The 24,096-nt window shown below is 39.1% G+C and overlaps 1 protein-coding gene across 1 annotated transcript in view; it reads left to right on the top strand.

Annotated features, from left to right (window-relative positions):
* SLC4A8 (solute carrier family 4 member 8) overlaps window positions 1–24,096 on the top strand; it is a 162,801-nt gene that overhangs the window by 105,078 nt on the left and 33,627 nt on the right. The window contains exons 4-13 of the mRNA XM_075199297.1: window positions 5,318–5,453; window positions 8,711–8,871; window positions 14,468–14,656; window positions 15,593–15,684; window positions 17,794–17,951; window positions 18,264–18,351; window positions 18,871–19,017; window positions 19,476–19,576; window positions 23,183–23,357; window positions 23,884–24,017. Of these exons, the coding sequence (XP_075055398.1) occupies window positions 5,318–5,453; window positions 8,711–8,871; window positions 14,468–14,656; window positions 15,593–15,684; window positions 17,794–17,951; window positions 18,264–18,351; window positions 18,871–19,017; window positions 19,476–19,576; window positions 23,183–23,357; window positions 23,884–24,017 (1,381 nt within the window). The remainder of the gene's footprint in view (window positions 1–5,317; window positions 5,454–8,710; window positions 8,872–14,467; window positions 14,657–15,592; window positions 15,685–17,793; window positions 17,952–18,263; window positions 18,352–18,870; window positions 19,018–19,475; window positions 19,577–23,182; window positions 23,358–23,883; window positions 24,018–24,096) is intronic.

Here is a 24,096-nt window from a genome sequence, read left to right as displayed (position 1 = left end):
CTCTTTGAAAAATCACACAAGTTCGATCATGTTTGGGCCCCTTGGCTCACCCCTGCCCTGCCCCATGTTCTGGGGGCGGCAGATCCACCAGTGACTTAGACTCTGTTCTGCCTCTGGATCCTCCCGGCTGGGCCTGCGTCTCCCAGGTAAACCATGTCATATTGTTGGTCTCCGCCTCGCATACAGTTTGGGAGGCCCTTGCTCATATATTTGTTGTTCAAATCTTTTTTTTAACTCCTTCCCCCTTCCTTCTGCCTTCCCCTCCTTCTTCCCTGTCCTTCTCTCCCCTGTTCAAACCCCCCTTTGCTTACAATTTAACAAACTTTGAGGGAAATGTTTTGTATATTCATGTACAACTGTTTATTGTACTTGCAAGTTCCAGTTTCCTCATAAAGTAATGAGTTTTATAGAAAACAAAAATCAACTTCTTCTAAAACACAGAAAACAAACGAACAAAAAAAACTTTCCAAAATCTGGGTATCGGTATCTGGGTATATTCTGATTTATTAGTTTGTATCCAATATCACGCCTTCCTCCTTTCCAATGATCTTGGTATCAGATAGGGAAGTTTAAGAATACTGACGTTGGTAACTTGTGGAGACAGAAATAAACATAAAATGTGTTTTTGATTTTTCTTCTAAATCACAAGAATAATCAAAACTAATAACACACAAACAATTATACGTTTTGATGACTTTAAATCAGTGGTGGCACCCTTAGAGTCTCCATAATTTTTTCAAGGCACCCCTCCAAAATAATTACTGAGCAGTCCTGTTTTAGAAGTAGTTGGGTCAAAAAAATGTAATAAGTATTTAGGTCAGTACAGAAATACTTATTTAGTTGTATGCAAAAATGCCCCCTCTGCATCCAGACACGCTGCCCCCTCTGCATCCAGACACGCTGCCCCCTCTCACGCTTCCCCTTCTGCCACGCTGCCCCCTCTGCCCTCTCTCACGCTGCCCCCCCTGCCATGCTGCCCCCTCTGCCCTCTCACGCTGCCCCCTCTCACGCTGCCCCCTCTCACGCTGCCCCCTCTCGCGCTGTCCCCCTCCTCTGCCCCCTCTCGCGCTGTCCCCCTCCTCTGCCCCCTCTCGCGCTGTCCCCCTCCTCTGCCCCCTCTCGCGCTGTCCCCCTCCCGCGCTGTCCCCCTCCTCTGCCCCCTCTCTCGCTGTCCCCCTCCTCTGCCCCCTCTCGCGCTGTCCCCCTCCTCTGCCCTTTCTCACGCTGTCCCCCTCCTCTGCCCTCTCATGCTGGCCCCCTCTTCTGCCCTGTCTTACGCTGTCCCCCTCCTCTGCCCTCTCTCACACTATCCCCCTCCTCTGCCCTCTCTCACGCTGTCCCCCTCCTCTGCCCTCTCTCACGCTGTCCCCCTCCTCTGCCCTCTCATTTACGCTGTCCCCCTCCTCTGCCCTCTCATTTACGCTGTCCCCCTCCTCTGCCCTCTCATTTACGCTGTCCCCCTCCTCTGCCCTCTCATTTACGCTGTCCCCCTCCTCTGCCCTCTCATTTACGCTGTCCACCTCCTCTGCCCTCTCTCACGCTGTCCCCTCCTCTGCCCTCTCATTTACGCTGTCCCCCTCCTCTGCCCTCTCTCACGCTGTCTCCCTCCTCTGCCCTCTCTCACGCTGCGCGGATTCGTAGGTTTTTGCGTTGTTTGTTTCTTCTATGGCTGCCCGTGGCACCCCTGGGAGCTGCGGCGCACACTTTGGGAACCGCTGCTTTAATGAATGCACTGTGTAAATATTCTCAGTGCAGTGTGTAAAAAATATGTGTACCCTTGATTTAATAACTGGTTGACCCTCTTGACAACAATAACCTAGACTACATGTTTCCTGTAGCTGCGGATCAGACCTGCTCAATTGTCAGGAGGAATTTTGGACCATTCCTCCTTACAAAATGTTTTCAGTTCTGCAATACTCTTGGGATGTCTAGTGTGATCCGCATTCTTCAGGTCATGCCACAGCATCTCAAGAAGGTTTGTCTTCAGGCTTCCACCCCCTAGGATCAGTTGTGAGGTCATGTTTTAAAGCCATAGGGCTAGATTTACTAAGCTGCGGGTTTGAAAAAGTGGGGATGTTGCCTATAGCAACAAATCAGATTCTAGCTTTAATTTATTTAGTACCTTCTACAAAATGACAGCTAGAATCTGATTGGTTGCTATATGCAACATACCCACTTTTTCAAACCCGCAGCTTAGTAAATCTAGCCCATAGTGTGCCCAGGAACTCTGAAAACATGACCTGGTTCTTTTGTAAGAATTTTTTACACTCTTGTTTCTGAGATACTTGTGGAGTTCTGGAATCCTGGTTATTGTTTTGCTAGACAGAGTGCTCAGGGCAATAAATGCTTCTCTATATTTCCAATTAAGTTCACATGATATATTTGTTCAGGCTTTCATTTACCTGGCTGGTAGACTCTATACTTTACGTCACCCACTTTTTATAGTATTTCAAACAGCCCTTTCCACAAAGCCATAAAATTGCTTTCCACAGTGGGTATCAAAAGTAACACTCAATTCCCAGGTTTAAAAGTCCTAACCTTAGCAGACCTATTATATACCCGGCTTTAAGCTTCCTTGTTACATATGTTTCTTTACGTTTGGCATTATCACCACAATTCTATCTTACGTAGCTGTAAATATGTTCAATCATACTTTATAGGTAGTATCTTCCTGCTTGGAAGTCTCCTTGACAATGTCTAGGAGTCCCCGGGGCTGCCAACCATACAGTTATTCAAATCGGGCAAAACCTGTGGAAGCTAGTGGCACTTCCCTAATTGGAAGCATTAAATACGGTAATAGACAGTGCTAGTTCTTCCCATCATTAGCTATCACTTTTGTAGCATACTTTTCAAAGTCTTACTAAACCTCTCAACCAGGCCATCTTTTTGGGGATGAGACAGAAGTACATATGTGTGTGGTTTTGAATAATTGACCGAATACCCTCATAATTTTAGACAAAGAGGACCATACCTTGTTCTGCGAGGAATTTTGGAATTGCCAACCAGGTAAACATATTAAATGACTCATACATGACTCAACAAATATGTTTTAGGGCAAATGCATCTGAATAGCAGGCAGCATAAATAATTACCACTGAAATGTACTGGTGTCCCCTAGCGAACATTGTTGAGAGACCATCCAGGTCCACAGCAATCCTCTCCAAGGGACCCTCTATAATGAGGTGTTGAACAAACAGGCTCCAAAAATTAGATACAGGAGCTGTTAACTGACAATCAGGACAGTATTTGCAATATTTCTTGTCTTACTACACAGAGTATCCGTATGCTCCCCTGGCCAAAAGACCCTGTGTGAAATATGGTCTTGGGATTTTTCACTTCCAGCAAACATGGAGATTTGTCAATCATCCTTCTACGACTTTGTAGTTCCTGATTACCTCACTGCAGCTGTACACAAAAGCATCCAAGTTTCCAGTTACTGTAATTCACATAACATGCACAGATTTTTTTCATTCATTTTCCCCACCAATTGTGGGGTTTTAACCCCTTTCCAGGTAGCCTCAGCACGTTTTAGCTGGTTAGTTCACAAATCCTCTTCCCATAGTTCTACAGACACACCCTCCATATAAAAGATCAGACTCCAGGTGATCTCTAACATGATTAACCCTTTCAAGAACACATAGGAAATGGTCAAAGAGAAAAATATCTCCCTTATCAGACTCTACCATTCACTTTTTCACATATCCCATCCCCCTCTGTTCAAACGGGTTGAGTACTAAATTATGATCCAGATAAAGACACTACTTACCCCTACAGCGTCATCACGAAACTGTTATTCCCGACATCCTCAGCGGGCCGACTGTTGGAAAAGCTGACTTGCAAGAAATTAGAGAGATCGAGTGTCCGGCGCACAGGAATGACGTCACTGGTAAAAGCGACAGTATTGTTAGTGCTGTTAAAGGGGCAATCACTATTTATTATGATAACATTACATATATTGCACATTGTTTGAAAATAGATCCCGTCTTACACATATTAACATCTGCAGTTTCCACCGCAACGCTATTTCCTGTTTGCCAAAATTACTAACTACAGTGCAATTTTCCAGCCTAACAGTCACACCATTTCCTGTGTTAACATTACTAACTACAGCTTATTGAATGGTGCCAGTACAGATGAAGAAACTTGTTACTCTGCGATCAGTGTTACTTCTCACCGTGGTAATAGCGGTCCCCTTAAGCCTTCGAGACATAAAAACGCTCTGCCCAGAAAGCTCCACTTTGTTTCCGGAACATCTTTCTCTTTCCATCAGGACTTTGCCAAGTGACTGAAAAAACACCTTGAAAAGTGAATCTGCATTTCTTACTACTCTATTTCGAGCCAAACATGATCTAACTTTAAGACTTAAAGAAATAAAGGAACAACGAGAATCATTTTTTCCTACTTTTTCTGACATGATTTATCTTGATTTCATACATCACAAACATCTGCAATTTCAATAAGGGTGTGTAGACATTTATATCTTCTATACACGTCTGTTTTCTGAATAGAAACTTGAATTATATTACTCTGTAGGGTCTTAAGTACTAAAGATGTCTTTAAATCATACTTGCCTACTTTTATAAGCAGCTGTTCGGGAGGGGGTCCGTCGAGGGGGCGTGGCCATGCGTGGTGCACCGTTAGGCTCCGTCCCTGTCAATCTAAGGTCATTTTAGCCAATCGCAGCAGGGGGGCGGGCCACGATGGCGCATTTAGCCCCCCCCGCCAGCTTCAAAAGCGGCGATTTCTGGATCCAGGATTTTTGCCTGCTCTCGGGAGTCCGGGAGAACTCCCAAAAATTTGTGAGTCTCCCGGACATTCCAGGATAGCTAAATTAAGTTTACTGGATATTATAGAACCACAAGGTAATAAGAAGGAATACTAATATATATTTTTGTACATGTTTAGTTACAGTTGCTTAACTACCCAATAATTTATTAATTAGCTATACATGAGAGAATTCTTTGTTGTGTTTTTATGGGATCTATTGAATTGTTACGCTGTTTTTATATGCTTACTTCTGCAAGATTAATTTATATTTTATTTACACAGTTTCTTTGTGGTACATTCAGCGCAGCCATTTTCTTCTTTTTTTGTTCCTGTGTTTCCAGGATGTACTTATAGGGTTGTAGGGTGAACAACCAGTTGTTCTTTTCAGATTAAATCACATATGTTCTTTTTGTGAGATCTTGAGCCCAAATTCTGTTGGAAGTAATGCTGTATCTTCCCTTATACATATGTTTCTAACTTCTCATTGTGTGTTTCATAAAGCAACCCTAAGTCTATAATCCTGATGTTTGCCTTCATGTGATTAATGCAGACACACCATCCCAGAGAGTACAGTTCATCCTTGGAACAGAGGAGGATGAGGAACATGTACCTCACGAGCTGTTTACAGAGCTGGATGAGATCTGTGTGAAAGATGGCGAGGATACAGAATGGAAAGAGACAGCAAGGTAAAGGATCCAAACCATAATGAGCACATATACATACACACAAATAGGGTAGAAATGTGATATTTATGGCATGGTGTGTAAATATATATATATATATATATATATATATATATATATATATATATATATATATATTAAAATGTATTAAAGCTGCTGGGCTCCTACTATCAAAGGGCATATTTCACTGAATCTTTAAGTGAACAGACATTAACACACACACATCAACTTTGCAAGGTTCGGACTTGAACATGATGTGCTTCTGCACAATTACTATTTATATTGTTAAATTTAACAGATTGAGAAAAAAAAGCTGAATGTGGAATGAGCAGAACTTGCTTCAGGTTACGTTTTCCCATCCTTCTTGCAGAACTCTTCTACCTCAGAAATATTCTTAGGTCTTCTTGCATGCCAACAAGAAACCATAGATATATATATATATATATATATATATATATATATATATATATATATATATATATATATATATATATATATATATATATACACACACAAGTTAACCCGTGCATGATACTCATGCATTCTAGTCAAATCAAGCTACTTAAGGTGTTTAAAAGGTTCTTGTCATGCATTTGGGCCATAGCCCAGGCCTCCTCGGGGGAAGAGCGTTACTTCCCGACGTAAGCGCCCTTTTTTAACGTGGTTTTGTCCACATGTCACCACCTCATCATTCTTCTCCATCACCTCATCCTTCATTTTCATCGCCACATCTATCCAGATGTCTATCCAGACACAGGGATCTCTCTAAGCGGTCCTGAGTATCACACTCCTCTCACTCTGTCACCCCCGGCAACCATCAACCACTCCCCACTGTCACCCCTGGCAACCACCAACCACTCCCAACTGTCAATTCTACTTCAAGAAATATATATATATTTTTTTTAAATCTTTATAAACACTTTTAACAATTAACAAATTAAATAAAAAAATTAAAAAACATCTTAGTATACCAAATTTCAGCCCTTTCTGAATTTTTTTTTTTCCACACACACTAAGAATTTAGTAGGTCAGTGTATAACTCCGCCCAGCAGGTGGCGCTGCAGCTTGGTTTTATTTTTTCCACACACAGACAGACTAACACACGCCACTAGACATTTATATTATAGATATATAGATATATATATTTAGATATATAGCGCTACATACGGTGGCTTAGTGGTTAGCACTTCTGCCTCACAGCATTGGGGTCATGAGTGTGGAGTTTGTATGTTTTCCCCATGTTTGCGTGGGTTTCCTCCCACACTCTAAAAACATACTTGTAGGTTAATTGGTTGCTGTTAAATTGATCTTTGTCTCTCTCGGACTTTCTGTCTGTCTGTTTGTGTATATTAGGGAATTTAGTCTGCAAGCTCCAATTGTGCAGTTTACAGTAGCTCATGACCCCACCTTCTAAAATATTGCAGCGGACTTTCATTTAATCTGCACCAAGGAGTCGCTGGGATCAATTATTGCAGAATGCCGGTACCAGAGATTATGATACAGGAAGCAATGGAGTGGCATGGCATCAGTTCATGTTGATAATTAATATTTTTAACAACTGGTCTTAAATAAAGTGTAACTTATATCAGTACATTTACTAGACAAGACATGTACTGAAACTCCATTTTTATTCACTCTGATTTAACAGTACTGTCAGTTACACATCTGCGCAATCCAAATGGTTTCACGGGAATGAGAGCACATAGGGTTCTGCAGAAATCAATTGTCAAAAACAATTTTCATTTTCTAGTCATTAAAACGAAAGTACATGAACTTAAGGTTAAAAAGTAGAAATGAGTAATTGCTGCACCAGCCTACAAAACATAGCAATGGAAAATACACTGAATGGCATGGAGAGAAGAGTATAGTTAATATACGGATGGAGATTCTCTGTGCTTTAGTGGTTACAGCCATTATGCAGCCACCAATTATTGTTTGCTGCCATATATCCAGTGATTTGGAACCATCTATGTGTTAATTGTTTTACCAAATTGGCCACAAATCGCTGTATTTATGGGCTGAAAATAATTTACAATTGTGATCAACATATGTTATATTTCAATCAGGACTAACTGGAAATGTGGTTGGATGATTACTGTTAACTCAGTAGACCTGAGTCATTAATTAGAGCAAGCCAAAAAAAAAGATTAATTTGGCACTTTGGCAAAACCATGTTGCATTGGAGGGGAGGTAAATTTAAAATGCGGGGACAGATTTATAGTTGGGGTAGAGCCTGTCCTAGGACAACTTTATATTTCATGTTATCAATTTTAAATTTTAATGTTTTCAAGTATTTGTGTGCTAGACGAAAAAACAGCCAGTATTTTCCTTATGTGCAAAATTATAAACTAATTTGCACCCCTTGTATTTTAACATGGTTTGTCCAGGATTAAATGTACTCCTTTTTTTGCCTTGCTCTCACTTAATAGTCCTATTATACTTTTTGATAATAGTAAAACACATTCCTGCCTCAGACAACAAACCTCTTATAACAAAAAGGAAATAAATAGGCAGAGGCTAGTAATTTCCACTTCCCAGGGTAGTTATATGACTTTTAGGCACACCATTTGTGGTAGCCTAATGGCCACACGTTATCACCAGTTATATCTGGAAATTGGCCCCATATAGCCACGTGTGACGTCAAAACAATGACAATGCCTAAAAATGATCTGATCGAAATTGCTAGGATCATTAACATGCATGTTGTAAAATGCGAATAGAAGGAGGTTACTATGGGCCTGTTAGTGAGGTTATCGACTGACCGTACTAAAAGGAGTCCTGATCTAGTGTTTCTCAGATGTCTGTAGACCAGGCTGGTAGTTAGTACTGTTAATAGCAGAGGTTATATATGGCATCCCACACCAAAAGGTGTTGACTGCTTACTCAAACATATATGAAAAAAACATGATCACTGCTTACAATGAAAGAAACATCATTTTCCTAAATTAAAGTATTGTCATGGGAAAAGTCATTAATATTTATGAAATCTGAAGTTATATATGGTGATTTTAGTATTTTGTACAATGCGTTTATAGATGAGGGATGAGTTGTGACATTTTCCACCTTGGTTTCAGCACTTTCCTAATTGTACATATTGAGGATTAATATGAAATCCAACATGACAGAGATGAAAATTTCCCAGCCAAGAGTAATTTCACAACCTCCTCTCCCCATTGCTAGTCCCCCACATACAAATGCTTGCCCATTAAGAATGGTGAATACAAAACAGATTTACTGAATTATAATGTTTATGTCTTTAGGTGGTTAAAGTTTGAGGAAGATGTGGAAGATGGAGGAGAACGCTGGAGTAAACCCTATGTAGCGACACTCTCTTTACACAGCCTCTTTGAACTGAGGAGCTGTATCATCAATGGGACAGTTCAGCTAGACATGCGTGCAGGCACCATAGAGGAAATAGCAGGTATAAGAATGACTTCTCTCTATACATCGCATTCTCCTGTTTATTAAATCCCTGAAAAACTTGATAAACTGACAGTGTAGATTGTAGGTAATCTGCAAGTTTACGCAAAGGGTGTATGCACAAAACTTATAGGTACAGACATTGTGACGTTGGCCACACACGCAGCAGTCTGGTCTGCCTATTTGGTCTCTTTCAATGAAATTATCAAGCATCGCTCTGTGTGTGCCAGAAAAGATTGTTCTGCTTGATCAAAATCCTGGTTTAGGTGAAGATTTGTGCACTCTTGCTATGGATGATTGTTTGCATTGGTGTGTGGTGAATTACAATATATGGCTCTCTTACAAGTCAGTCATTTTGTCCCTTTCCAAATGGTAATCTGCACAACCTGGAGGTAAGGACTGAGACAAGCAAGTGACCCACTGTGCAACGGGTAGTTCATGCCAGCTAACCTGAAGAGCATACACTAGGGGGCAATTAATTAATTAAACTTGGACTTAATCACAAGATACCCACAGTCCATAACTGCAAAATGTTGCTTTTTAGATTGCTGTGGACAAAACAGACAGTAGTGTTATGAGCATATTAAAAAAAATAATAACATTGACTGGATGGGATGGAACATGTGAGATGGCCGAAGATTGCAGAACTGTAATATATTAATAGATTTTTTAAATTGAAATGCAACTTCAGGTGTGTAAACTTGTGTATTTGGGAAGAAAAGGGTGCATCTTGTGCCATGATTGCTTGTAATATATTTTAAACATTTTTTTTCTGACACACATGGCAAAGGATGCCAGGACGGGCCCAGTGCTATTCTGCATTGGGCTGGTCAACTCTAGGTGCGGGGCCCAATCATTATTTTGGCCTCTTTAGCAGCCCAGGACTGGTGCTGAACAGCACTGGTCTCTTATAGAATATAATGGAATGGGTGAAACCGGATGCTTTACATTAATTTTTACAATGTGGTTTGGCCTAAAATGCATGTGTTTGGATTTAAAAACATGTGGTTTAAGAGCTTACTTACCACTAAGCGGTTTAGAACTGAAAACTGTGTCTGCTGTGCAAACCGCACTGAAAACTGCCCTTTTGTAAATTTACCACCAAGATTTTCTTAATGACAATTGTAATGCCTGAAAAAAGACTACACTGTCCGTAGCTCTTATGATCAATGTATTTCTACATCTCCTGTGTAGCATTTGTTGTTCAAATTTTTAGTAGACTGTGGTAAAGTTGATATCACACAGTGCCAAATGGAAGAGGGAAAAATAGTTTACTTTACCTTTGCCCTTTATTCCCCTTGTTCTTGCTGGCTTTGTGTGCAGATACACTAGCCTAGCAAATAATCAAACCCTTTGACAAGAAGAGTTGTTGGAGGAACACCTTACAATCTTTGCATTGGGTTCCAACTAGTTTATAAATGAACAGTTAAAGTAGCAATACCATGAAATAATTGCATCTTTGTAACATAAATCACTGTGACAAGTTATAAGGAGAATGTTGGTATTTACCATTTCTCCTTGGTTTATTTCTTCCAGCTGATATTAAGGATTTATAATTCTGTACAAGGCAACCACGGTTACATGGTACATAATGTAGTTGAGCAGAGATGCTTTGGAATGCCGCTCTGAGCTCTGACTGCTCTGTGTACTGTAAAGTCCTCCCCTTCCTCCTTCCGCCTCTGCCTTCAAATGACATGCTAGGAGCTGTAGGCCTGTGTCTGTGTAACTGGCAGCCATATTTTGTAACCTCTAGTGAGATTTTGAAAAGGAGATAATGATTTTTAGGAGGACAGTTAGGAAAAAGTCATGCTTTAAAGATACTTGTGCAATGTGGAATTGCCGCTCTAAGGCATTCCTTGTTCTATCATTTAAATTGATCCACTGTGCTGCAACTATTACTTTTTAGATTGTATATTAAATTGAAACACCTTTTTAAAATGTATTGGTATCTTTAGTAAAGGTTAGACTGTTCATCTTATTGTTATTTAAAGGTGCCGTGAAATTTTTCCCCCCTGTTACTTTGTCAGGAAATAACAGATGCTTATTAGAAAGTTGCTAACTAATAATATTGTATTTCAGTACAGAGTTGTATAAAACATTTTAGTTTTATCTTTTTGACAAGGTGCTGAGCAAATCATCCACAAACTGTGTTATCCGTGTCAAACGCACTGCATTAAATAGCCTGTGCACTTATAGGCTCATTTGAAAAACCTGTGTAACTTTTAATTGGATCAGTAACCAACAGACATCAAGGCCTGACAATGCATTCATAATTATACTGTTTAACAAATGTGCTGTCACAATATTAATTTAAAGGACAATTTTCAGATGGCTCTAAATAAGATAAAGCAAATCACTTGCTTGCTGCAATTAGCTGAGTAGATGCAAGACTGCCCAGAATAACCCTAGAGGGCCCAGTGCTGCCTTCCATAACAAGATCTTCCTGAAGGGCAGTCAGGCACAGGACACAATTAACATGGAATAGCTGCAGCAGTTGTGTGTAATGTCATTAACTGACTTAACCATATGAATTCACAGACAAATATTAAATTCCCTGGTGGTATCTTATAGGAATGTTTTAACTAATGCACTTTAGACACAATTACGAGGGAGATTATTATTTATGTTTAATTTTGCCTCTGGAAGATCTTAAAATAGTTTTCATTTAGTCACAGAGGTTTTGCTGTTTTAGGTTCTGTAATAAATTGGTTATGAAGCCTGCTTCTATGGCATTGTCTATGGCATTGTCTCCTTGTGACTACTTACAGAACGACAATAAGGTACACAATAAGCCCAACTTGCAGAAAGCTGTTTCAATCATAATCTATTTCATCAGTACAAATTATAGAAAAATGCCTTCTATGGTTTAAGATTTGTAGCAAACATTTAGTTTAGGGCCATGTAGGATAATAGAAGCCAATACATTCCATTTCTGATAAAATACAGCAAATTCTTCTTAACATAGAGGGCATTCACATGCCACCTGCTATACTTGGCTTTAGTTGTTTTTTAAAGACCCTTGTGGTTGACAGCTCTGCTATATCCATGTGCTCCTGACATGAAGGACATTCATATAGTTTACTGTAAGGATGCCTTTCAGTGATGTGCAAATAACAGTCATAATTATCAGCTGAAACTTTGGGAAGTGACACATTTAGGAAATCCACTTTCATATAGGACTGGGTATTAGTAATGTAGGGGAAAATGCATATGGTGCAATGGAGCCAGGGCCTGATTATCCAATAGGCTGACCAGGTTGTAGCCTTGGGTGCAAGGATTTTCTCACGGGGGGTGAGGAGACGCAATTTTTCTGGGGGTTTGCACAGTTGTGACTGAGAGAAGTGTAACCTAAAATTAATTTTTATAACAAAAGAGAATAGTTGTTCTCCAAGATAAAAATAAAAAAGAAAGAAAAATATAGTAGGAGAGGCAATGATGGTGACAGGTGCAGGTGTGACAGCTCCCTCCACCTTCACTTCTTCACCCTCAGTAACGCTCGTTCATGCCTCCATATTGCTACACAGTTATTTTAATGAAATGAGTGACAAAGATGGCCATGACCCTTTAAATAGACAAGTAGAGCTGAGTTTCAAAGACTTGAGAACATAAACATTGGTAAATTAAGGATGAGTTTGTTTTTACCAACCGCATATTTGCCTGAAGAAGGGGGTGCTACAGACATCTTAGCCTAGGGTGACCTGAGCCCTTAATCAGGCCCTGAGAGGAACAGTCTCAGTCCAAGTTCCATGTAACAGTGCCACTGTCCAATATGGCTACTTGTGCATGTGTAGACAGCTTTGGTGATATCTGGATAATGGAGGGTCACTGACAGGAGCAGGCCAGATAAGGATATTAAATCTTTGTCCAAGTAGCTCAGAAAGCGCCCACACTTCAGATGTAGGGGATTTTCCCATATGAGTCATCTGAAAATAAATCACAACCTTCTCCTTCATTCTCCTTCATGGGCAGCACAGTGGCCTATTGGTTAGCACTTCTGCCTCACATCACTGGGGTCATGAGTTCAATTCCCGACCATGGCCTTATCTGTGTGGAATTTGTATGTTCTCCCTGTGTTTGCGTGGGTTTCCTCCAGGTGCTCCGGTTTCCTCCCACACTCCAAAAAAACATACTAGTAGGTTAATTGGCTGCTATCAAAATTGACCCTAGTCTGTGTGTGTGTGTACGTTAGGGAATTTAGACTGTAAGCTCCAATGGGGCAGGGACTGATGTGATTGAGTTCTCTGTACAGCGCTGCGGAATCAGTGGCGCTATATAAATAAATGGTGATGATGATGATGAGATGATGATTAATAAAGAATGTTGGTTTGAATTATTCACACAACAATCTTTGGTACAAACACCTCATCAGACATTTGAATACAGTCTAGGTATGGCAAGGTATGGATAGGTATGGCAAGTAGAAGAATGAGAGACAACCAAGCAAAAATCATGTGGAGGGAAACTACTTCCTTGCATTATATTATATTTCAATTAATGTATTACATTAAATCAAAACATTTGCTGGTATCTCTACAGAGACATATTAATAAATGTTACTCAAACAAGGTGACAACCAAGGGTGGTAATTTTTAATCTATTACTGGAAAAAGACCACTCAGACGGGAAATGGAGATGTCATCTAATGGATATTAGGGAGTCTAGTTTTTTTGCGCAAGATGTAAGGAAACTCGGGCTAGTTTACTAACTTTTAATTTAGAATCACAATTTGCATTTGACCAATGAGCTTTTTATCTGTCTAGTGCAAGTTAGGCAATGAATGCAAGTCTCTGATTGGTTACATTGGTTTTGTGCAAATTTCATACCTAAATGCAATCTTACAGAGTTCCTTTGAAGGCACAGTGTCTGTTTTATCTCATTTTGTTACTTGAAGAACCATTAACTTGGTGAATAATATCCTACGGTCAAGGTGAATCATTTGGTCCATTCTCACCTCTGCATTTTACTCATCTGTTTATCATGAGTTGAACGCATGGAATCAAGAGGTGTGAATAGACTCTTAAGGGGAGATTTATTAAAAGCTCTAAAAAGGAAAAGTGGATGTGTTGTCCAAAGCAACCAATCAATTCTAGTTATAATTTATCTAGTTTTATTCTACAATATGGTAGCTAGAATCTGATTGCTTGCTATAGGCAACATTTCCACTTTTTTAGAAGGCTTAGTAAATCTAGCCCTTAAAGTCTTCTAATGCAGTGCTTTGCTAGTACACAGTATGTTTGTATACTTGTTGTCATGCCACTTTAAGAATGTTTCTGTTAGAAGTGATAAGTAACAGTTTTCATTTACTGTATTGTGATTCGATTTTGCTGTTCTTGATAATCCTTCTTTACCCACATTGAAATTGTAACTATTGTGCTTTATTTTTTTTTGTCTATTCTGGTCTGCAGGTGATGTGGTACAAAACCGATTAGACTGAGAGCCATGCATACGTTTACCCTATAGTGATACAGTCTGAGTTGGTTGCACTACTCAAGTGGTTTTTTTGAACTATTGTTTCAGTTTAAAATATCTTCTTTTTTTTTTTATTTAAAATTTTAGCAAGATGTCTTCCCCTCGTTCCCTCTTCTTTTAATTTGCAGACATGATCTTGGACCATCAGGATTCTGCAGGCGAGTTAGGAGATAATATTCGGGTGAAAGTGAAGGAAGCGCTTTTGAAGAAACACCACCATCAAATTGAGAAGAAACGCAACAATCTTATTCCCATGGTGCGCTCTTTTGCAGAGGTTGGGAAGAAGCAGTCAGAGCCTCATCTACCAGACAAAGGAAGTAAGTCTGTTTTTATGTGCTCTACTCACTGTTACTCAATGGTTATTGTACATTACACAATCTCCCAGCAGAAGCATCATCAACACATACATTTACACTGTATGCACTTAAACAGGTATGAGAGATAGACCACTACACCTACTCAATGTCACCTGATCACTGGACAGAACCAGAATACTAAATAGCCAACACAACTTGTCTGTTGAATAAGATAATACAATTGTGTAACACTCTATGCAGATATAAATTACAGGATACACCTAACAAATATGGCTTGACTACTGGACCTGATCTTACACCTGCCCCTAGCAGAACCTCGGCACAAATTAATGAAAATGGAGCATAAGAAAACCGCTCTAATTGGCTATCAGTGTATAGACCCCCTCATGGTCTGTGAATGAATGTGACAGGATGGACCTCCTATGCCACCCTGTTGCTGGGGATCCTTTTGTTTATCCCAATTGCGCCCCTCTAAATGCAATCGGAGGGGTTTACTGCCACCTCTAAGCTCCTTCAACAGTACCTAGAACCGCTTCCTTCTGGGTAACTCTCACTGCTAGTGTTCCCCCTTGCTGGGCACCTGGGCTGGTACATCTGACCTCTTCCTTTAGATCGGGGTTGCTGTGGATGGCTCTCTGGCCTATCGATGCCCGATGTTATTTGTCCACCAAAATTAGCAGTAATCAGCCCAGGCTGTAGGCACTGTTGCTGGTTACACTTTCTATTATTTATTTATTTATTTCTATTTATTTTCAGTTGCACATATCTTAAGATTCGTGTTTGTATGTTCTCTAATCTGCTACATTCTATACTTTCCCACTTTATATATTCTTCTGTTTGGGAAGAAATTCTAAATGCTTAGAGCTAAATAGTAATACATAAGCATTCCCAAGGTAAATATAAATATATACATATACTGTATCTGTTTTCCTACAGGTCTGTCAGTTTCTCCACAACCTACTCCCTCTACCCTAGATGTTAAAAATGGTGGAAACCATGATAACAGTAGTGCTGTTGATCTCAGCAAGGTTGGTAACATCCCTCTGATATCCCTCATTAATTCTGATTATTGGTGTTAGGATTCCTAGTAACCTCAGCAAGCAGCCACGCAAGGATAATACAAATGTCTTTATTCCAGCAAAATATATAAACAGGGATTCAGTTCCAGGAACATGCAGGTTTTCATAAACCGGTATATAAGTGTTTACCCCAGTCCAGAAGGCACAAGGCTGTTCAGGAAAGTAGATAGAGTCCAGGGATATTGTGAAATAGCATACAGCGGTGGTGAAGTCCAGGCAAAAAGGTCAGGGCTGGCGGCAAACAACAAATCCAGGAAACAGGCAGAGATCAAGGTCATAAGCAATACAGCAGAGTCCAGTACACAGTCCAAGGTCATACACAGCAAGATCAATCCAAAGGCAGAGAAGGGGAACTGAGCAGGAACAAACGGGAACACAAGCAGCAGCCAGGTAAACAAGGATGAACTGCTCAGAGCACAGCTTGAGCCAGGTACTTAAAGCAGTGCCACAGGTGCAGTTCCAATTAGGTCTCAGGTAAGGAGATTAACTCCTTCAAGTATGTTGCAGAGTTCAGGAGCAGAACAGCAGCACCTCTGGTGGTATGAGGTACTGCTGCTAGGTACAAATGACAGACAGAGTTGTAACAATTGGGTACATTTTATACTTTGCTGGGACTAGTGCAAGGTTTTTTCACATTGACATTGAAATAAATGAAAGTGCTAGGATGCCATCCATAAACATGAACCACAACTTGGAATGATTCATCAATGTGTGCTCAATAGCCAGAGTGAAGTGTAACTGTTGCAAACACAGAGAATCTCATTAACGTTGAACGAGCAGCACAAACCGCTTTTGTGTTCTGCTTTGCCTAGATGGTCCACCCTGCACACATCAAGTTACAGGTCTAGGCTCTGCTCTCAGAAGAAGCCTTTGCAGTGTGCCGTGTAGTAGAAAAATCGACAATGATTCATTGTTCGAAAAACATCAAAGTGCTGGGCTCCTACTACCATCTTTAACTAACTGATTCATTTAAACTTTTCAGTTTTTCCTCGTAAAATACCTCTCAGTTTAGCGTCATTAAAATTAATCATTACAGTGAGCAGATATCATGTCTGTCTATATTACATGCCACATTCTGCCTGTTTGGAGCCTGGTTCTACATTGGGCATGTGTGTCTTATGTGATTGCTCACCAAAGTGCAGGTAGAAGTTACAAGATATATCCTATTAAAAGTAAAGGATGTGACCTGATCTCCGCTAGCTCTGAGTTGGTGCAAATATCAAGTCCTTAGGTAAAGTGAAAATAGCCATGTGCCCCTCAGTACAGCTTAGAGCTCCGCACCTTAATCTCAATTCAATTCGCTCTTCAATTTGAGTTCAAATTTTTCGGCTCCTTCACAAAACCAAATGCACCCATGTGCGTACTCCAGCTTTGCAAGAAAGGCCTTCACTCCACCCATTGTCTGGTGGAAAGATTTGCTCTACCACGAATCACACCTCCTTGCCCCACAATCCTATGAACTTTGGTGGAAATCTAGGCACACTTGAGCGCGCCGAGGAGTACAGCACCTCCAGAAAGGATTTTCCACTGTATCTCAGCTGGTTTCCATGCAAAGGAGGAGAAGTGTTAACTCTTTGGGAACCTATGAACAGTCTCCTTGTCTTAGTGTCTCAAGTTTGGAAATAGAGATAAAGCCTGAAATATTCTGTGTACAACACTCCCTGGCATTTTTTAGTACTACACATCGATACTGAAATGTAACGGTGAGACATGCAGGCAGCAATCACATATCTGAATATACTTTATTGTATGCTCACCTAACGCAACAATGAAAGTAATATAGATTATAATATGGGATATTTTAAACCTGTGAAATTGTTCTGTATGTTATGTTGTTATAATTGGTGAGTAGTCATATAAACACTTATAACTTGAAGTCTTAGACCTGTATAAACAAACGATTATAATGAGCTTATTGTTTATATATCGCAATAGTTGAGTTAATCAAATACATTCCGGCAATTGAAACTTGTTCTCTACTTATATTATTTTAGTTCAGTATCAAGAAAAATGGTTGTAGTACAAAGACTGGTATTGTAATTTTCATTGTTTTCGAAGGTGGATCTTCACTTCATGAAAAAAATTCCTACAGGAGCAGAAGCATCCAATGTACTTGTCGGAGAACTAGATTTTCTAGAACGACCCATTGTGGCATTTGTACGTCTGTCCCCAGCTGTTCTTCTCACTGGGCTGACTGAAGTCCCAATACCTACCAGGTGATATATACAGATATTTTTAGGCATCAACTTACCTACTGCTCACAAAGACTACTAGTAACCTGAAAGTATGTATGTGTACATGTTTATTTGTACACAGCCGTTTTGCTGAAATGGGATCAGTCAGCTACAGACAGTGGAGATTTTGTGAGCTGTTGCCATATTCTCATGTAGTTGGTGACAGACCTCATGGTACAAACTGTTATGTGCTTACATATATTACACAATGGAGTCATATAATTTTGGATAACAATTTTATGGTTTCATTTTTTTTCTTTTCTTTTCGTTATCTTATTTCATTATATTTTTCAGGTTCTTATTTATCTTACTGGGACCAGTAGGAAAAGCACAACAATATCATGAAATTGGCAGATCAATGGCTACCATAATGACTGATGAGGTATAGTATAGAAAAAGAATACTATAATAAACAGCTAAACCAAAATATTTTACATTTCATAGCTTTATCTACTTTCTACAATTGCCTTGTACTTTCTAATATATTTTTGTTGGTCTTTGAAAAGAGCATCTCATCTCGTGCAACGTTTGCTATTTACTTGCTCATTACATAGTGCCATTGACATGCATTATGAAATAAGGATTTAATACAGTCTGCTCTCTATGCGCAATGCTCTTTCCTGAGCCTGCTGCTTTCTCTATACCTCCCAGCAGGATATCTGTGAGGTATAGAGGATGCAGTTATGTGGGGCTGCCAGGCATATGCTGACAGTTCATCGACTTCTGAATCAGCTTATCCCCTATAGAGCGTGCTATATTATGTGCTCTCTCCTGGAAACTCCACAAGACAGTATGTAATAAGTACATAAAAAGCAAATATTGAGCCTGGTTCTCTTTTAAACATCAAAGGTTGTTTTGCTTTCTAAACAGTTAATATAATAAACTAATAATGTTTTTAAAGATTTTTCATGATGTTGCTTATAAAGCAAAAGACAGAGGAGACTTATTAGCTGGGATTGATGAATTCTTGGATCAAGTGACAGTGCTCCCACCAGGAGAATGGGACCCATCCATCAGAATTGAGCCACCAAAAAATGTTCCTTCTCAGGTGTGTATGAGATGTGAGCCTAGAACATTATGTAAAATTAAAGGAAGGTCAACTACCTTTTTCCTTTCTTAGCAGCAGTAAGGAAAGTAAATATAACTCTTTAAAGAAACACCGGTTTTGTCATACTATCTCTTAATGAGTCATTATTAAACCATATCATTCTAATCTTTACCACTTCTAATAGTCTTAAAACAACAGGAGAAAACCAGCCATAAAATAAAATTTGCCCTTTTTTTCTTTCTTTACGGGAAAAAAGAAATTACTGTATATAATTGTTGTTCTTTACATATCAGGGTGGTAAACCCTGGACCATTTTTGTATTAAGAATACAAGTAAATAAACTGTTATTTACAGATAATTACATCCGTAGCTTTGTTAAACATCTCTGTTATATTTATTTATTTTCCTGTTTATTTCCAATAAAATTCTAAAAGTGTCACATATTTATCATCCTATAGGAGAAGAGAAAAATGCCCGGAGTCCCCAATGGAAACGTTTGCCATGTGGATCCTGAGCCAGAGCCAGAACACAGCGGACCGGAGCTACAGCGCACAGGGAGGTCAGTGAAAGCCTTCAGTAGTGGGATCAATTCTGTGATATCAGAATGGTAGAAACTCAGTGCAGACAAGTCGGCACAATGAAGCCACGCACTGACTATGCCTTCAACATTACCTTGTTTTCCACATTCATAAGAGAATTTAAACAAACAAAGCCATGGATTGAACTGATAACACCACTCAGAAATGATGTTTCCAAATTAAAATAATTATGCTAAATAGTACAACTTACTGGGAAGCCTCTTGATTCAGTACTTGAAATGGAATATCTGCCTGACATTGCCTGTTGGAACATTTAAAATCACACTGCTGCCGCTATTTGACAGATTGTCAGAAAAGGTTGTAAATAAATGACCTTCCTTAATAACAATTGTTACCATGGAAAAAACGGTGGGCAGCACTGATTGTTACCATGGTTACAAGTGTTGCTAAGAAGGATCACATAACCTATTTGTGAAATTGCAGCAACAGTGGGATTATGAGTTTGCAATGGGAGATTTAAAGCAGAAGTTCTATTTCAAGTATCAAAAGTGACTCCATTAATTTTTAAACCCAGTCTTTGGGTGGGGTTACCCTTTAAGTTATGTTTGTTGCGGTGAGTCAAACCATTTCTTCTTTAAATAAAGTATTGTCCACATTACTTCTTTTGGATTTGATTTAATATGAGAGTGACCTGCTATATGGATTGTTTTCCTGAGGTAGAATTGTGTTCCTCAGGCAGTAATATAACAACACTACCAAGTGATCCTAATATCACGAAAGGTATATACTACTTAATTGTCATTTGCAAGCAGTGACATTTGAAGAAATGATTCCACACAAATGGGGGTCCCTTTGTGTTACTCAATAATCGTCATGAGAATAATATTGAGAACAATGTTGCTCAGGTTCCACCTGCAGAAGGAGAATTAGGGGGAATTCAATTCCCCACGTTGTTCTTTAGAGCAACATGGGCCACGCTCAATTACCGTTAGTACAGTTATTTTAACGCAACTTTTTTTCTCCGCTCACAGACCTACGAGCAGAACTCAGCGTTGAAATTACCGTACTAACAGTAGTCATGCGCATCTATTGCTGTAGTAACGGTAATAGTGCGTGACCCGCATTGTTCTAAAGAACAACCGGGGAATTGAGTCCCCCCTTAATCTTGCCTATAAAATATGTGTCTGTAATTAAACTCAAGTACAATCACTAATCTATACTATATTTCAAACTCAAATTGTGCTGTAGAAAGACTAAAGTTTTCTTTTTACTGATTTACAAATAAAAGCATTGACACACACTTCCAAAATGTCGAGTATCCTGAAGGAAATGCCAGAATTACATAGAGGCAGCAAGGACCTCACCCCTTGCATTATATCATAAAGGGCATTTCCCACAAAATTGGAATATGAAGCACTAATTCCTTTGAGTTGTGAGCTCCTCGGGTAAGTTCATTGCTTATGCAGTATAATACTGACTGCTATAGAGCTATATATGATCATTTGAATACTTTTAAAAGGATTGATTCTGTGGCTGTCTCTTCCCATTCCCTTGTATTCAGTGCTGCTCCCTGTGAGTATGCAGAAGAGCATGTTAGGTGCAGGAAGGAAAGGGTTTGTTTGTGCAATGCCATGCAGGGTCCAATATTGTTTTATTATTAGGTCTAACCCTACTTGGTAAGCATATTTGATACACATTTATACAGAGATATTAAAATCATAAGGTGATACCTGTTAAGAAAAAGGTTAACATAGCTTTGTTCTCGTAGAATATCTTTGTTTTATTAATGCATAAGAAATTTTAAAAAATGTATAACTTATAATTAATAACAGCATATATTATGGCCTATTTGGTGTATTATTTATTATTATTATTAATAATAATAATAATCTTTTATATACAGTATATAAAAGAAGATGTTTGTTTGTTTGTTGGGGAATATCTTCCACAAGTACAGCTGCTAAATATTACATAGTTATTTAGTATCGGAAAAGTAATCTATTAGACCACAAAACGACAACGAGACAAAGCGTCAGAGCGACAAATAATGAAAACTGCATTTTTTGGTTGTAAACAATTGTTTGACTGCTGGAAGGAAACCTTGCGACAACACAACATAACGACAACTTGGCAGATCTTATTTTCTAAATAGCATGTTTGGGCTATTTACTAAATAATTTGCTAACATATAAAAACTGCTACAGATTACAAATTGGACCCCACACAATGCCAGGTGACCCTGCTAGTAATAATATATTTATATAAAGCAGTGTGTTATGTAACACAAAGAAAATGAGAAGCTCACAGCACAATAACCTATACACACAGACAAATGGTACAAATGGTTCTGGCCAGGACAATCTAGAATCTTTCATAAATTGTGTGGCATAAATGGCTCAAATACACAGTACAATAAAAACGTAATAATCACATAATGAAGATACATTTACCATACAAAGTGTCTTAAATGTATTATGGCCAGATCTATAAACACTAAAATGATCTTTCTTATAATTTTACAGACCTAGCAAAGTGCTAAATGTATCTATTTATTACTACTGCTATTGCTGTATATCCTATTACCAGTGCCAACATCTTACTCATTAACAAGTTATGTGCATTTACCATGATCAACACAAGCCTAGCTTGCTGTAAGTACACGCTAGTATCCGTGTACAGCGGATCTCCCCAGTTGTGTCCCCTGCATTATTCCTTCGAAGAGCCATAAGTTTCATAGACCATGAGCAAGCAGAAGCAAAGTCATGACCAACGCCCCTTCCTATCTCCCAGTTGCTCACCCCCTTCATTTATTGAATAAAACCACTTTATCCCCACATGAAATAGAAGGCTGTGCATATCTGAGTTGGTAAAATTGGTACACAGGGGGCAAGATAATACTGGATCCCAATTAGCCCCAGGTATAAAGATGTTAGTCATAGAGAACCCTATTCTGATGCTTGCAGAGAGTTAAAGTGACACTGTCATGAAGAAAATGTGTTTTATAGATTATAATGTTCTTTTTTTACAAGGGACTTATACAGCAGCTAGGTCTCCTTTTATGATATTTCTTCACTAGAGATGGTTTTATAACTAATTCGCTATATCTATTGGTTACAGCTTAGAAAAAAATGAAAACAGCCAAAATCAGCCTTAGATCCAACTATAAAACAGTAAAAATCTAGACTTTGTATAAACAATTATGGACACAAAATAGTTTCTAACTACGCTTCTAAAGCTTACACATAAAAATAAATACATATTTATATATACTTAATTAGTGGCAACATACTTTATTGTGTCCCTAATAACCTCACAAACATGGCTCTTGCACGTTGAATGTTGTATGTTTATAAATCAAAATGTATAGATATATTTAAACATTGAATTTCAGCTCTTCAGTCAGCCCATACAATACTGTGATATTTACCTATTGTCTCTATGCTGACCCCTCTTTCATATACTATGCCTGATCAATCATTGTGCAGGTTGTCAGTCAGTAGTTGGCACAATAACAAGATAGTTCTTCTTGGGTAATAGCTATAGAGGCACTCCAGACTCCCTGGTGTATATACTTGTCCCTGGTGATCTGCCTGGCTGTGAAGCACACTCTCTGTTATTCATTGCAGGTTATTTGGAGGTCTGGTGGTAGACATAAAAAGGAAAGCTCCTTGGTACTGGAGTGACTACAGGGACGCGTTGAGCTTGCAGTGTGTGGCTTCTTTCCTCTTCCTGTACTGTGCTTGCATGTCTCCGGTCATCACATTTGGGGGTTTGCTTGGAGAAGCTACAGAAGGTCGAATAGTAAGGAACTTACATGTGCCTAATCCCAACTTGAACCACCCTCACTTATTTTCTATTTGCTACTTGTGATTTTACAATTCAGCACAGCTAATCATCATTCACTATATCAGCTGTTTAATTGCCATAATTTTACTTCTAATCAGGATAATCCTGATCTCTGGCTTTATTTAAGCTTTGAACGTGTCTGCTGTCTTGTGATTAATGACCAATTAAGGGGTTTACAGCTCAGCTTTTTCCACCAACGTTCAACAAGCTGTAATCTCAGCTTTTTGTAATATACAGCAAACTAGATCTAATTATGCTACTAAAATAAATCTCAAATTGTCACCAAACAATCTTAATTATCTGAGGTGGGCAAATCCATTAAAGTAAACAGCGCTATTTCAGTCTCATAACCCCATAAAAGAACATGTTACATCAGGAGTGCTTGATTGCAGCCGCATGCTCTCTACAAATAAGATGTGTGTTGATGTGTTGTATGTCGTAAGGTACAAAGTGACTAAACTGATATTTGTGCTCTCCACAGAGTGCAATAGAATCCCTGTTTGGTGCGTCTATGACAGGAATTGCTTACTCCCTATTTGCTGGACAACCACTAACTATTTTGGGAAGTACAGGACCTGTGTTGGTGTTCGAAAAGATTCTTTTCAAGTTTTGCAAGTAAGTACCAGATTCTCATCACTGATTCACAGAGAAAATTTGTCTCGTACTGAAATATCATTTATTTATGGACCATGAA

The sequence above is a fragment of the Mixophyes fleayi genome, chromosome 2, assembly GCF_038048845.1.
Source record: "Mixophyes fleayi isolate aMixFle1 chromosome 2, aMixFle1.hap1, whole genome shotgun sequence".
NCBI lineage: Eukaryota > Metazoa > Chordata > Amphibia > Anura > Limnodynastidae > Mixophyes > Mixophyes fleayi.
Note: the sequence above shows the minus strand (reverse complement) of the source record. Positions and strands in the feature narration are given on the sequence as shown.